We start from the raw sequence: 14,713 nt of genomic DNA on the forward strand, positions 1-14,713 counted from the left end.
AACGATTCATACACATTTTCCACTATGCTCTATAGTTTCCCGGGCAATACGATGGGGTCCCCAAATCACACCTTTTGTCCCTGCGTGGTGCTAGCACTCTAACAGGACGCAAAAATCCAAAAGTGCCAATTCCACGTTTCAAGGCCTTTAAATCACCAGTGTCTTAAGAGCTGGATGCCTGGCACATAGTACCTGCTGGGTACAAATGTTACCTCCCTTCTTCGGTTTCAGCCCCCTCCCCCCTCCCCGGGAACTCTAACCTCTAAATGCTAATCCTCTGACATTCTCTCCCTTTCCCAGGAGGGCTGCTTCCCCCAAAAAGGCCTGGATGCGGGGATCTCTCCAGCTCCGCTTTATTTCGGTTCAGCAGGCTCCTCCTGAAGGCCTACTACGTGCGGGGTTTGCGGGCCTCCCAGGATTTGCGTTCGTTTCCCAGTAACCCAGGCTGGAGGCAGAACCTCTGGACCCGAGAAAGGATGGGTAGAGCAGTGTGCGCGCAATCCTCACCCCTCCGTTGCACGCCGGCGGCTGGAAAGGGAGCCCGACCGCCCCTCCGCTTTGTCGCCTCGCAGCCCTGAAGGCTGCCCTATAAACGCAGGCGCCCGGCTCACACCTGCTGCCCGGCACGGACTCGAGCAGACCGAGGCCCGCCGCTCTCCCGGCCTGCCAGCTCGCCCCGCTCCGACCCCGCTCCTCGCTGCCTCCCTCCTCCCGGCGACCCCGACTGGGTCGGGGTGGTGCCGCCCGCGGGCCCGGCCCTGGCCTCCCGCGTCCCCCGGCGCCCCCTCCCGGTAGGCGGGTCCTGGGGACGGGCCGGCCGCCGGCCCCGCGCCGCGAAGTCCCGCGCGCTTCAGCCCCGCGCCCGCCGCCTGGCCGCCTCGCAGGCAAGCTCCCGGCCAGCCGGGAGGTGGTGCTCGCCTCCCCGCGTCCGGGCCCGCGCGTTGCCCGGCAGCGGCCGCGAGGCTCCGAAGGGGGCGGAGCGGCGAGGCCGGCGTGCGGCTGGCGGCCCCTGCTTGTGGTTCCGGCCCCCGGCTCGCCCCCGCCTCGCCGGCCTCCCTCCGCGCCGGTGCGCGGCGCCCCGTCCCAGCCGCAGCCGCAGCTGCCGCCCCTCCCGGGCTTGAGAGCGCGGAGCCGCGAGGCCGGGCCGGGCCGCCGGCCGGTACTGCTGGGGGCGCGGCGCCGACGCCGAAGCGCGGCCATGGAGGGGGAGCCCCGCGCCGGGGTCGCGCTGGTCCCGGGGCCGAGCGGCCGCGGGCCTTCCGCCCGCCGCGCCCGCCGCCCGGGGCTGCTGCTCCCCGGCATCTGGCTGTTGCTGCTCGCCCGGCCGGCCTCGTGCGCCCCAGGTAAGCACCGCCGAGACCCTCCGGCCGCGGCCGCGACCCTGCCTGCCTTGATCGCTGTTATTTTCAAAATCCTGCTTTCCCCGCCCATCTTTTATTCTCCAACGCTCCCTCGCCCTCCTTTCTTGAGATGCTTTTCTGTTCTTCCTGGGCCCAGCAAAAAAGGGCACGGAGAAAATAAAACGAAAAAGCGAGCGGATTCTGGCCAGTCTTCCTAAAGGTCTGCAGAGCTATCCTGTTATCCACGGAGCCCGAGTTGGGTCTGGTGGCTTCACAGAATGTGCCTGTATTTTCTCTGCAAAATGCAGGCACTGGTATTGTATTTGTGCATGGCTATATCTTTGTGGTATATCAGATGTTTTGTAATACTTTATTGTCGGGGCGAAGGAGTATGTTCGGTGGGTGTGCTTTAAAACAGTATCTCATTCCTCCCAGTAGCTCTGTGTCCCCCAGATGCCGGCAGGCTGGCCGTGTCCCCCAGTGCATCAGGACACAAAGAACATTCACCGAAAATCTCTTGGAAAGCGCCCTGGCCATGGATCTTTCCAGGGAAATAGCTATTGCTATGACTTCTGCAAAGGCATTAGTACAATAGAGTGTGAAAATATGATTCTTAAGTGTCAGGGCATGAAAGGAGGAAGGGTTGTTTTTATAATAGATGCAGTTTACTGACTGTTCCTCAGCATGGAATTAGGAGGCATGATTTATGAAGAAGCATGTGGGTGGGTCTTGTTGAGGAAATGATTTAATTCATATTGCTTCTCCGAAATGTTTATTTGTTCACCACAAGCATACGCATAGGATGGTCTGGAAACCATCTCTGAGTTGACACACTGTAAGCCAGCGATTGCCCCAGCACACGCACTTGACCACTTGGGGGGCAGAAAAGTAAAGGATTGAGTTGCTCTGGATGGGGAGCTGCTGCACACCCAACAAAAATAGAAAGCCAGAAAAGCCACTCCTACCCTCCCTTCTCATGGGAGCAGGGCCAGAGGACTGCCAAGTGGCTTTGAAAGGAAATGAACACATCTGAAGGTGCCCGTTGGACCTTATTGTTGGAATTATAATCAGTGCCATGTAGGATGGTACAAAAGAAGCACTGGAAGGGGCTTCGCGGTCACAGAATGGAGCCCCTCCTCCCACTGAAGAGGAAACTGACACAGAAGTGATTTGCTCAAGGTCATAGGCTAGCTAGTGCAGGGTCATCACTTTTCCATTCCCTCTACTGCCCTTGATCTGTAGACTTTTACACACCTGAGGCCTCCACAAAAATCTTCCGTAGCTGGGTGGAACCCTGCCTCAGGAAGAAGCCACACCAGAGGTGGGGCAACAAAACGGGCCTCTTTCAGGCAGTGTGTAGAGAGTGCAAACAATTTGGCCTAACCTAGCACCTGAGACCTCAGTCCTGTGCTCTGCGTGTTCCAGCCCTGTGTGTGCAGAGGAGACAGGACTGGGCTTCCTGTGGGAGGGGAGAGAGAATCATGAAGAGTGCTCTTGGCTTTAGGCCACAAAGAAAGCCCATCTGATACAAATGGATTTACCTGCTGTGGGATCTGGCAAATGAATTGTTTTATTTTCCCAGTGTGTCTTTTGTGCCAGGTGCTGTGTTTTATATACCTTATCCAGTCACACTGTGAGTTAGCCATCATTATCCCCATTTTACAGATGAGGATACTAAGGCTTCAGGAGGTTAGGTTAGTTTGACTCCAGACTCTATGCCCTTAATTTCTGTACAGCTTCCCCATGTGAATGTGGCCGCCTGGATATACTGTGCATGTTGTAGAGAATACAGATAATTCTTTTGATAAATTTAAAAGAGGGCTGTTTGTACTGTCCCTCCATAACTTTCTCTTCTTTAGAATTCTATTTGTTTCTCCTCAACATGAACATGAAATTCATTATATTTCCACTCTAGAGCTGACATCATCGATGCAGAGGCTTCATTGTTTCACTACTTTGTGTTTGGGTTCCCCTGGTTTGCACAGCTGCTTCTAGGCTGGGTAATAGAATAGGCACAGAAGTGGAGGACGGAGCGCCTGTCCTCAGGATCCAGTTGGAAACACAAAGCAGTGGACAAGCAAGTGCAGACCCTTGCACAGACTGCTGTTGGGCCAGGAAGGCAGTGAATGACAGGGTGCTTCAGAGAAGACCTCTTACAGTGGCCCATGCTCCACTTCTGGAGGGATGTGAGGAGCGATATTGGTTCCGGGAGGCTCCCTAATAGGAGATACCTGGGTAGTGAGAGTGCTGGTTGATCCTGGGAAGAGGTTGCATTTCAGTTGTTTGGCCCACATCTCCTTTCTGTGCCACCAGGACCCTCTGGCTCCCAGTCCTAACTAAGTATTTTATTTCACAATCAGAATGGGGTTTGCTGAACTCTACCATGGAGGTTCTTTTTCTAAAGGATGAGTGGTGCTGGCCAGAAAATGGCATGTGTCAATCCTGTTTTGGATTTCCTAGGTTAGGCAGCCCCTCTGTGGCTGACAGCTGTCTCCTTCTTTAGCACGGTTCTACGGTTCTACGGTTCTCTTTCTTCGTTAACTTACATTACATGGAATCTACCTTCCGGTTGGTCCCCATATTTCAGTCTTTAAATTTCTGTGTTTTGTCAATTTCTTGTCTATTTCTATTTCCACCAGCATTTTGAATGTGCCTTTTTTGCTTGTTTGTTTGTTTAAACACTTTTTTAGTTTAATCTTGACTGTTCACTGTTGTGGAAACAACTTGTAATACTTTGGACTTGCTTTTGAATGTAGTGCTTTTAGGTGATTCTACATCCACAGTATGGAAAGAAAGACTTGCGCTTCATTTCTTTATCTTATTCAGGGATAAGTCTTTCTTAAAATGTTAGTTTATGAAATGTATAACTTTGCAGAGAATCTGGAAATTACTGGAAGGTACAGAAAAAAGGTACCCATAATCCACAACCCATAAATAACATTGTAGATAGTTTTATATTTTCTTTGCTAACATTAAACAAAGAAAATTCATTATACGCACAATTGTATTTACTACTTTTTCACTCAATACTTAACATGAGTGTTTCCCTATTCATTAAATGTTGTTTGAAAACAGTTTTCCATCCTAATTTAATTACCCTTTTGTTATTTCCAGCTTTTTTGGCTGTTAAAAATAATGCTGTGGTGAATAGCTATGTAGGTATAAGGCTTTGTCTTTATTTCTTTGTGTGTATGAATTTTTTTGTTTTGTTTTTTAGTGTACATTTCTAGAAGGGAAATTAGAATGTAATTTAGATCTAAGGCTCACCATGCACTAACTTTGCGTGTTTTGTCCAGTGCACTGGGTGCCTAACAGGTACTCTGTAAATGATTGTTGAATGAATCAATTTTTTGTATAAAGCTGTAATGCTGAAATAAACCCAGCAGTTTATGCAGGTGTCTGTTTTACTTCGTCATTACTAGCACTGATTATTATTTTCAAAACTATTGTTAAATTCATTTGTAATACATTGCTTTAAGTTTTTTTACTTACTTTTGAGTTGAATATGTTTTATTTGGTATTTGTATCCTGTGAATTTTTTGTTTTTGTTGGGGTATATATATATATTTAAATCTTTACACATTATGGATAGCAACCATTTTTCCTGTTTATTACATTTTCACCCTTCCAGTGGACTTTCTTTTACATTTTATATAATTTTGAAATTCAGAAGTTTTTGATCATTTTGATCAGCAAAATCTGCAGTTTTTCTTTTTGTAATTTTTTTCATTGTATTTATGCCCTTTGGTGTGTGTGAAATTTTTGTTTTAGTTAATGTGCTATTTTATCACCAGCCTTTTTGAGGTGAATAGTTGTACATTTTGAGTGGGCCGGGATTCTGTAAACAAAGACTAAGATAAATGTTTCAAAAGTGTGATCCCTAGACTTCCAGTACCAATATCACATAGAGATGTGGGGCTGCTTGTTAAAAATTCAGATTTCTGGGGTTTACCTTAACCTACTTTTGAATCTTTGGTGGTGGTTCCCTAGGAATCTTCATTTTTAAGCTGATCTTTAGGCACTTTAAACTTAAGAAGCATTGCTGCAGATCCTGTAAACCCAGTAACTGAAAATTACTAGTGTTTTGGGGATATACCACTTTCTATCTTGCAACTGTCTTTTCACTTTTAGAACAATTTGAAATTGTGCCGTTGAAAACTGTTTTTGTTGTATCTTGTTTGCTTGCTTTTCTTTGGGTTGGGAGTCAAAGGGCAGAGGGGACTCATTTAAAATTTTTCCTCTTGGCCACCTGGGGACATCTGCTGCAGACTTTGTCAGGAAGTGCTTCACCTAATCCTGAAAACAGAACCCAGCCAGGGAGTTAATTGTCTCCAGGGACCTGGGAGCCACATTTTCTATCAGTGCCCTGGGTGTTAGAGGCAGCTAATTACTGTAATTATATTTGCACTAGGTTGATTTTCCCAGATAGGAAGATGCTGTTCTAACTAATCTAATTTGTTTCCAAGTTGTGGCCACCCACCTTTCATCTGCAGCTCACAATGACTTGATCTCTCTTTCATATGCTTAGGCAGCATGATTTGTTGAAAAACACATTGAACTGTGAGTTAGCAAAGCCCACGTGTGCTCTTCTCTCCTGGTAACTTGCTTTGGGACTGTAGATCCATTACCTTGTCCTGGGTTTCTTCCTCAGTGTTAGAAAGGATTGGTGAGATTATCTCTGAATTCCCGTTTAGCCTTATATTTCAAGTCCATATGTCAGATGCTTTGGAATGTGCTTGTTTCAGACAGCAACTGTCCTGTTTCTATTGAATGTTTGTGAGTGTGGCTGTCTCAGAGTAGATATTCTAGCCCAGTGACCTGCTGAAGGCAGTTCACTCTTAGCATTGCAGTCAACTCTATAAAAACAACTTCTCTGTTCTTCCCTCCTGTATCCCCACCCTGCAAGATACATACTTTGCTCTTCCTCTCTGTCTCTCTCTTTTTTCCATCTTCATTGATGAAACTTTAGTTAGGCTACTGCTGCAGCTTACAGCTTCTCCTCCTTAGTGCCATCCTTCTCCTCATCAGTAACGTTGCTACTGAAAGAGTGGTCCACAGACCCGCAGCATCATACCATCTGGGAGCTTGTTAGACACGCAGAATCTCAGGTCCTGCCCCAAACCTTCTGAATCACAATTTGCATTTCCACAAGATCCTCAGGGAAGTTTGCACACACACACACACACACACACACACACACACACATGCATGCACGCACGCATGCACGCACGCACTCGAAGTTTGAGAGGATGAGCTTAAAGGTAATGCCTCCTGAGGCTAACACTTCACCCTTCTGGGAGTAATTGTTGTTGGGTCACTGGGCTCTGAGCCAGCCCAGATTGCTCTGGAGCCAAACCAGATCCTCAGAGACCTTTAGATATACCTGCTTTTGGGACTGAATCTATGTGAATAGTGTACAAGAGCCCTATTCCATCTGACCAGGCAGCTTCAGAACAGAATGGTTCTCTAGACATGCCTTGATTCATAACCCATTCATTCATTCATTGTGGACATTTGGCTGGTTGTTAAAATACTGAAATACTATTATTATACCAGTTGGTGAATAGCTGCTATATTGAGCCTCTTCCATCCCCCAAATTCATTGGCCTCTGTGCCCTCCCTCAGAACCCCCCTCAACCTACACAAGGTCCAGCAACTGAAGGGTTAATGCAGTGCATAGCAGGAACCTCAGGGCTCTGCTGCAGAGCAGCTCTCCTTCTGACTGGTCAGTGCTCATGTCCTGCTTGCTGTAAACTGTTGAGTATCACCAGTACGCTCAGCCATCCACCCTTCCATTCCAGATCCAGCACCGGAAAGAAACTTTGTTAAATGAATGCATTTGATGGTAGTTGAAGTCCTGGGAGACCCTACCATGGAGAGCATGGAGAGTTAGAAGAGAAGGCCAAGGATGGAGACCCAGAAAACTAATATTAAAGACAGGAGATGAGAAACGGTGGTCCACAAAGAAAGTGGATTGTTGTGATAGTGTCACAAAGCCAGGGGAATGAGAGAGAGTTTTTATATAGGCAGGTGACCCATCATGTCCCATGTTACTGAACTGTCTCAAAGGATAGTATGAAGGCCACCTTATCAGAATTACCCGGGGCATTTGTTAGAAACCCAGACTCACGGTCAAGCTGAAATAGATGACGCCTGAGGTTTTGTAGTTTTGAAATGTTCAGTAAGCTCCTCAGGGGAGTCTTATGCATGGTGAGATTTTACTTACCTCTGTCACCTGATGGTGGCATGGGGTTTTGGAGGTTTTAGAAGCATGTTATAGACTTGATCCTGTTTATAGGCTTTAGGAAGAATCAGTTGAGAGATAGTCGTTGAAAATTTAAGGAAGAGTAGAAGGTCCTGAAGGATAGCTTACCCAAAAGTGAGGAGGGGCATGGGCAGGCAGGCTCACCATAAGGAGGGGTGAGGAGAAACTGCATTGGGAGAAGGAATTAGAGGGGACTGGTGAAAGGTTGGGAATGAAGTCTAAGGTGATGGGGGAAGTTTGGAGCGATGCCAGTGTACCTGCGATGTGATTTTGCCCTGCGGCACCTGCCATCCCACGTGTGTCCAGGGAATGCTGGGTGACTGGCTTGAGTCAGGGTTGGGAATCACAGAGCAGGACAGAGCTGGTGTGGTGAAGAGCTGAGGGGGACTGAGGGGCCTGACTGGTGTGGTGTGGAATCTAGGCTGGATGAAGAAGGAAGGGAAACAGTGGATGGAGCAGTGGGGAAAGGCCTGAGAGAGGGGGTTCGGGAGAGATCCCAGAGCAGGTGTATTAGCAGTGAGGTGGGGAGAAGGCTGGAGGGCTGGTGGGGTGGGCGTTTAAGGTTTCAGAAGGGGACTGACTCTGGGTTTGGTTTTGGTTAATGACCCGGGGTGGGATGTAGTGGTGCAGGTCGGCTGTGGAAGTGGAATGTGAACGGAGGCTTCCGGGTGAATGATCTGGGGGTGTAATTGGCCAGGAGTGAGGCAGAGAGGACTGGGAGCCAGGCACTGAGTCCTCGGTGAGTGAAGGCCAGTGACTGGCGACTGTGTGTAATGGGGCAGGGAATACCTCTGTTCTCTCCCTGTCACCACGGCTGCCCTCCTCGTCCAGACCCCCGTCATCTTTCCTCCGCGTTACTGACGTGGCCTCCGTGTCTGCTCTCGTTCCTCCTGTCCATCCTCCACCTTCAGCGTAGAAGCAGACCTGGGCCTGTCCCTTCCTTCTTGCCTGAACGCCTGCAGTGGCCCCATGGCGCTCCGGGCCTGAGCCCGTGGCTGTGCCCCCAGGCCCGGGTTTAAGAGGTGGGTGGGCTCTCGGACCAACGGACGCCGGGGTGTGGGTGCTCACAGGGGCGGTGCTGAGAGGGACCAGCGGGAGAGGGAGTGATGTGATGTGAGACTGGGTGCTGCCCTGCGCAGGGGGTGGGCGTGAGGTGTCAGCAGCGTGGGGGCTGGTTTTCAAGCCCAGAGTTTGCTTCGAGGTGACAGACCAGCTGCTGACAGGGGGCTAGACCCTGTTCTGGTGGGTATCTGTTGAAGGAATGAAATGAGAAGGAAGTTCAGGAGGTAAAACGGTGTGCTAAGGTAGGGGCTACCTGAGCAGGTGAGGAACCAGAGAGGAGCAAGCCGGTGGTGGGGGCGGTGGGGGCTGGCGAAGGCAGGCGCTGCTGGACTGGGAGCCGGGAGGACAGGAGTGAAGCCCCTCAGAGGCTTGGAAGAGATGGGATCCCAGAGTGGAGGCATTCGTATTCGAGGAACGGTAATGGAAGAGAAATGGATGGGATCTGAAGACAGGTGCATCGAGGAGCAGGTGACTATTCATGGAGAGTGGCAAATGAGACGATGATCATTTTCAAGTAGGGCAAGCGTGAGGTGGGATTGGCAGCTTGAGAAAATACAGCTGATTTCCAGAGGAACTGAGCAGAAGTGAGTGAATGACCTGCCAGGCAGCTGCAGGGGCCCTGGCTGGGGGCCGGCGGGCGCTCTCCGCTTGCGCCTCTGCAGCCCCCGTGGCTCAGAGCCTGGGTAGGTGATGAGCACATGACCAGGACCCTGGCGCGTCTGGGGGTATCTTGGCGGGAGGTCAGGGGCTTTGAAGGCGCCTCACCTCTGGAGATTGGCAGGCGGCTCGCAGCCCCGTGCGGTCATTTGGAAACACCTCGCCTCTTCCTTTGTTCTCTTGTCTCTTGTTTTCGCTGTGGAAGGAACCCTTCGTCACATCATTTTGGGTGCTAGGATTAACTATGGAGCCACGCCGCCTGAAGGGCTGCTTTAAAACCTTGGGTAAATACCGCCAGGAGCTTTCAACAGGGGAAACCTCAAACATACAAAGCAACCCATCTTCTGGAGCCAGTTTCTAGGGAACTTGCGCAAAGCCCAGGAGACAGGGGTGAACTGGTGGGAAGTCACTGGGCCTGCGCTACTCCCAGTGTGGTCCTTGGATCGATAGTGTCAGTAGCACCTGGAGCGTGTTTAGAAAGGCAGAGTCTCAGGTCCTGCCCCAGATCTCCTGAATCTACTTTGTAGGAGCCCTTCCCAGGAATTTGTATGCACACTAAGGTTTGAGGAGCTCTGGCCTAGACAGTTTCTCATGGAGGATGGTGCACTTCAGTGACTTCTGGTTGTCGTGTAATTAATGGAGAGTCTTTAATTCATGAAAATCTAGCCCAGATCTAAGTTGACTGGAAAACTGAAGGAAGGAGAGCAGTAGCAGGGTCAGAGCTGAGCTGGTGTCCGGCCGGCCATGCAGCTCAGAGAGCTGCTCCTGCTCCATATTTCCCAGCAGGGCCCAAGTGTGCTTGGGTGTTTCGTCCTGTCCTCAGTTTCCCTGCACTGATCTCAGCAGGAGTGAGGGGGAGTGACCCCAAGAATTACAGAAGCACCTGGGGATGGTTGAACAAACAGGTTTCAAAACTGAGGTGGACGTGAAGCAGCCCAAGTGTCCATCCACAGATGGATGAACAAAATGTGGTGCATGCCTATTGTGGACGTATTATTCCTTCTTAAGAAAGAAGGAAATTCTAACACAGAATACAGTATGTTATGCTAAGTGAAATTAGCCAGTCACACCAAAACAAATACTGCATATTCCACTTACGTGAGATGCCTGATGTCAGAATCTTGGAGACAGAAAAGTAGAATGGTGCTTGCCAAGGGCTGAGGTGAGGAGGGTGGGGAGTGAGTGTTTAAGGAGTACAGTTTCAGTTTTGCAAGAAGAAAAGAGTTCTGGAGAGTGGTTGCACAACAGTGTGAATATACTTAGTACTACTTACCTGTAAACTTAGAAATGATTAGTAAATTAATGTTGTGTGTGAGTGTTTTTTAGCCACAGTTATTAAAAAAACTAAAGTGAGGCTGAGTGGGAACTAGCTCGTTGGGTAGCAGGAGTCAACAGTCAGCAGAGCTGGGAGCCACAGTGGTCTGGGGGTAGGGCAGGAGCCCAGGACAGGTGCTCACCACGGGAGCAGGCAGGCCGAGGCAGGTGGCAGGCCCAGATGGAAGGGTTTCTGCACACTGTCAGAGGGCAGATCAGGATGGGGACAGAAGAGGGGACAAGTCAGTGGCGGGCGGCCCGGATGGCAGTCGGCAGCCCTGCCCACGGCTTTGTGGCACCGACTAGGGTCTGCAGACCTCTCTCCATCGGGACTGCTTCACCCCGCCTCACTTCACTGCACCTCTCCCCATCTCAGCCCACCTCACCTCACCACTCCTACGTGGTGGACTGTTTTCCTTCTAGACAGTCGTTTGCCAGAGGATGGGCTGGGGGCTGGGCTGGGAAAGGGGGCTCTAGGAAGGGGTTGGAGTTTTCATCCTGGGCCTAAGTAGAGGCTGAATAGGTCTTAGGAATGTATAAAATCAGGTTCTTCTTCCTAGCCCTTGGAATGGAGCTTTTAAATATTTTTATGCATCTTCAGGATTACAGTAACTTTATTTTTTGCTGATTATAAAAATGATATGTGTTCATTGCAATAATTTGTACTTACTGTTCCCTCTGCTTAGAACATTCATATCTCAGATATTATCTACATGGTTTACTACGCCCCTTCAGATCTCTGCTCAAATCTCATGTAGTCAGAGAGACTTTTTCCAACAGTGTTTTAAAAAAACAGCAACCTCCTCTATAATTCCTGCTCCTGACCCTGCTTTATTTTTCTCTGTGGCGCTTATCACCCTCTTAAATGTGTCTGTTTATTCTGTCTCCCTCCCCCAGACAGTAAGCTTCTTCATGGCAGACTGTCGTGTTCCGTGTTGTTTGTTCATGTAGTCAACAAGGTGTTCTTGAGGACCTACTCTGTGCGGGTACTGTGTTTGGCCCTTGGGATAGATCAGTGAGTGAAGGTAATTACACGCTGTGTTCCTGGGTGACATGTCTCATGAAGAAGCGGAGCAGGGAAGGGGAGTGAGGAATTGAAGTTTCTGTCTGGGTGGTTAGGGGGGCCTCACTGAGAAGGTGACTGTATTGGTTTTCTGGGGCTTCCATAATACAGTGCCACAAACTGAGTGGCTTCAACAACGGTTTATAGTTGCGTAGTTTTGGGAACTACAAGTCCCAGATGAAGGTCCGCAGGGCCATGCTCCCTGAAGGTGCTAGCAAGGTCTATTCCAGACCCCTCTCCTAGCTTCTGTGGTCCTGGGGCAGCCTGACTGTTCTTCATGTGCTGGTCTCCCTGGTGGGGTCTGTGTTCAAATATAAGGACAGCACTGTTGGGTTAGGGGCCCCACCCTGCTCCACTATTTCCTCATCTGAACTGATTACATCTGCAGTGTAAGGAGTTCCAAATTAGTTCACATTCTGAGGTACTGGGGTTAGGACTTCAACATACGAATTTTGAGGGGGATAGGGCTCAACACCATAGCAGTGACATTTAATCCAAGATTTGGAGGAGGCAGGGCGGTGAGCCAAGCAGGCGTCTGGGGGCCAGTGTTCCCAGCAGATGAAGTAGCCAGCATGAAGGTGGAGTGTGCCTGGTGCTGGCGGATGGTGGCTGTGGGTGTGGGAGGTAGCAGGAGCTCGGGTGTGAGAGGAAGTGGGTGCTGGAGGGGGAGCATCAGAGGCCGTCATGAGGACTTCGGCCTTACTCCAGGGAAGGTGGGAAGCAGTTGGAGGGCTTTGAGCAGAGTGATGTGAGGAAACTTAAAATGTAAACTTTAGTGTGCATTGAGTGAATTCAGATGGTACTGAAAGATGTGAGTTATGAAGTGAAAATCACCCGATCCCACCACTCAGATAACAACTGTGACATTTTGGTGTTTGTCCTTTCAGACTTCTTTCCTCCCGGATGAGCCCATACACATACACACAGTGATGGCATCCTGTTCTGGGTGTTGTTGGCTGGCTTGTTCTTTTTCACTTCACACTTTATGCTAGAATCTTTGTGTTTTCAGGAAATACGGATCCACATCCTGATTTTGTTCAGTGCTGTGAATGTTCTATACTTCATTTAACCAGTTCTCTGTGGATGGATAATTATACTGTTTCCAACTTTTACTGTAGTAAAAAACACTGCTATGAGCATCTTTGTACCTCCATCTTTACACACTTTTCCAATTATTTCCTTGGGATAGATTCCCAGAAATAGGATTGCTGGGCCAGGCAGTATTCGTAGATTAAATGGGATACGTATTGCCAAACGGCTCTCTAGGAAGGCGGACACAGTCCACAGTCTCTCCAGCAAGGCATCCAGTGCCAGTCTTGCTTCTCCCCCATAACATGGGCTATCACCGATCTTCATTATCTTTGCCAGACTCAGAGGTAAGAAATACCCCTGTACACATTGCATCTCTTTGATCGTGAATTGGCATTTCGGCCTTTGATTGAGGCCTCCTTTGCACTCCTTTGCCTGATTCTCTCCTGTAGAAATCGCAGGGCTGGCCTGGGAATGACAACACAGGACCAGCCGTATGCCAGCCGCTGTGCTAGGCACGGCGTATCTCGTTTAATCTACACAATGACTCTACGAGGTAGGCACTAATATTGCCCCCATATTACAGATGCAGAAAATAAAGATGAGAGAGGCTCATTAACTTGGTGAAGGTCATACAACTAGTAAGAGTCCTCCCGACCCCAGGAGGTAGGATGTGCCCCCCCAGCCAGGGTTTCCTTTGCCTTGGTCCATGTCAGGGAACGACTGCGCTCTCTGCCATTGAAATGCCACCCCAGTCTTTGCTCGCTTGGTAGGGTGAACTCAGGATAGAGAGCTGTAGTCTGAGCCATCTGTGGCTTGTGGCCAACCCCTGCCTGGCAGTGGTGGCATGTGCAAGGCCTGGCACACACAAGATGCTCACCATATTAGTTAGGAGAAATGAAGGAAGCAGGCTTTTGAAAGCTACAGTAGTGTGTGGAGGTACCATTTTGTTTTATTGCCTCAGATCAAAAATTAAAAATTTTTAAAGTAAAACATTTCAGGACATTAAAATTCATGAGTCCATATTCCATATCCTCCAATGCAGAGATTATTTTTCTTAATACCAAGTGACATTTTTCTTACTGTGTTTCCTCTCTCATCGTGTCCTGCATCATATCCTTGTGGTTTTGACAATATTTCTATTTTGTTTCAGCTGTACTATTTTTCTGTGGTTTGTTTCTGACAGCAAAGTGTGTGGTTGTAATGCATCCTCTTTGTAAACAAATCGGTGTATACCGCTGTTTTAAAATCAATTTCTCATTGACTTTGACACTTTGGTGGGAGGAAGCCAATGCTTTACAATAAATACCTTGTTCAAAACCCAACCAGTGCAGCAAGCTGTCCTACACCCATTGTTGAACATGCCCCTGAGCATGTTTTTTGGTTCTTTATAAAACAGTGTATTAACACCTTAAGTTCTTGTCTGGATCTGGTATTAAAGGTTGACCTTCTAAATAATCTCCAGAAATCTTAAGCCTGAAACTGTTCTGTTTTTTTCATCACAGTTATATTGACTTTATGCATCGACAACTTTCAAGAACATCTCCTTCTTCTAATTCAGGGTTCAGCTCCCCCTGAGAGAAATCAAACATATACTTGCAGAATGTGAATTCTATCAGTTGGAATAAACTGGTTGTGCTGTGGAAACTACCTTCAGATCTCAGTGGATTTCATCTTGTGACTTCTGACTCCACCATGCTGATCTTTGCCTTTAACTCTTTTCTTCACCTTTTGGATTTTGTCTGGTTCTGGAAGTTCTGCTTGTCTGGATCCTATGTTTTCTTCTTCCACTTTTGTCTTGGAATGCAGGCCTGCAGGTAGACCAGTTGTACGGAGCTCCCATTCATTTATTCATGCATTCATGCACTCATTATCTAACTAACATTTTTGAGCACTCACTGCATGTGTTGAGTGCCATGCTGGATGTTAGGACACTAACATAAATGTGGCAGTTTTCATGGCTCTCAAGGAACTCAGTCCAGT

The 14,713-nt window shown here is 48.7% G+C and overlaps 1 protein-coding gene across 1 annotated transcript in view; it reads left to right on the plus strand.

The window, feature by feature from the left end:
• The first annotated feature begins 1,010 nt into the window (after positions 1-1,010).
• Positions 1,011-14,713, plus strand: part of KIAA1549 (KIAA1549 ortholog) — a 120,923-nt gene continuing 107,220 nt past the window's right edge. Inside the window, exon 1 of the mRNA XM_017681055.3 lies at positions 1,011-1,343. Coding sequence (XP_017536544.3) covers positions 1,199-1,343 — 145 coding nt within the window. The 5' untranslated portion in view covers positions 1,011-1,198. The remainder of the gene's footprint in view (positions 1,344-14,713) is intronic.

This window comes from Manis javanica, chromosome 6, assembly GCF_040802235.1.
Source record: "Manis javanica isolate MJ-LG chromosome 6, MJ_LKY, whole genome shotgun sequence".
NCBI classification, from domain to species: Eukaryota; Metazoa; Chordata; class Mammalia; order Pholidota; family Manidae; genus Manis; species Manis javanica.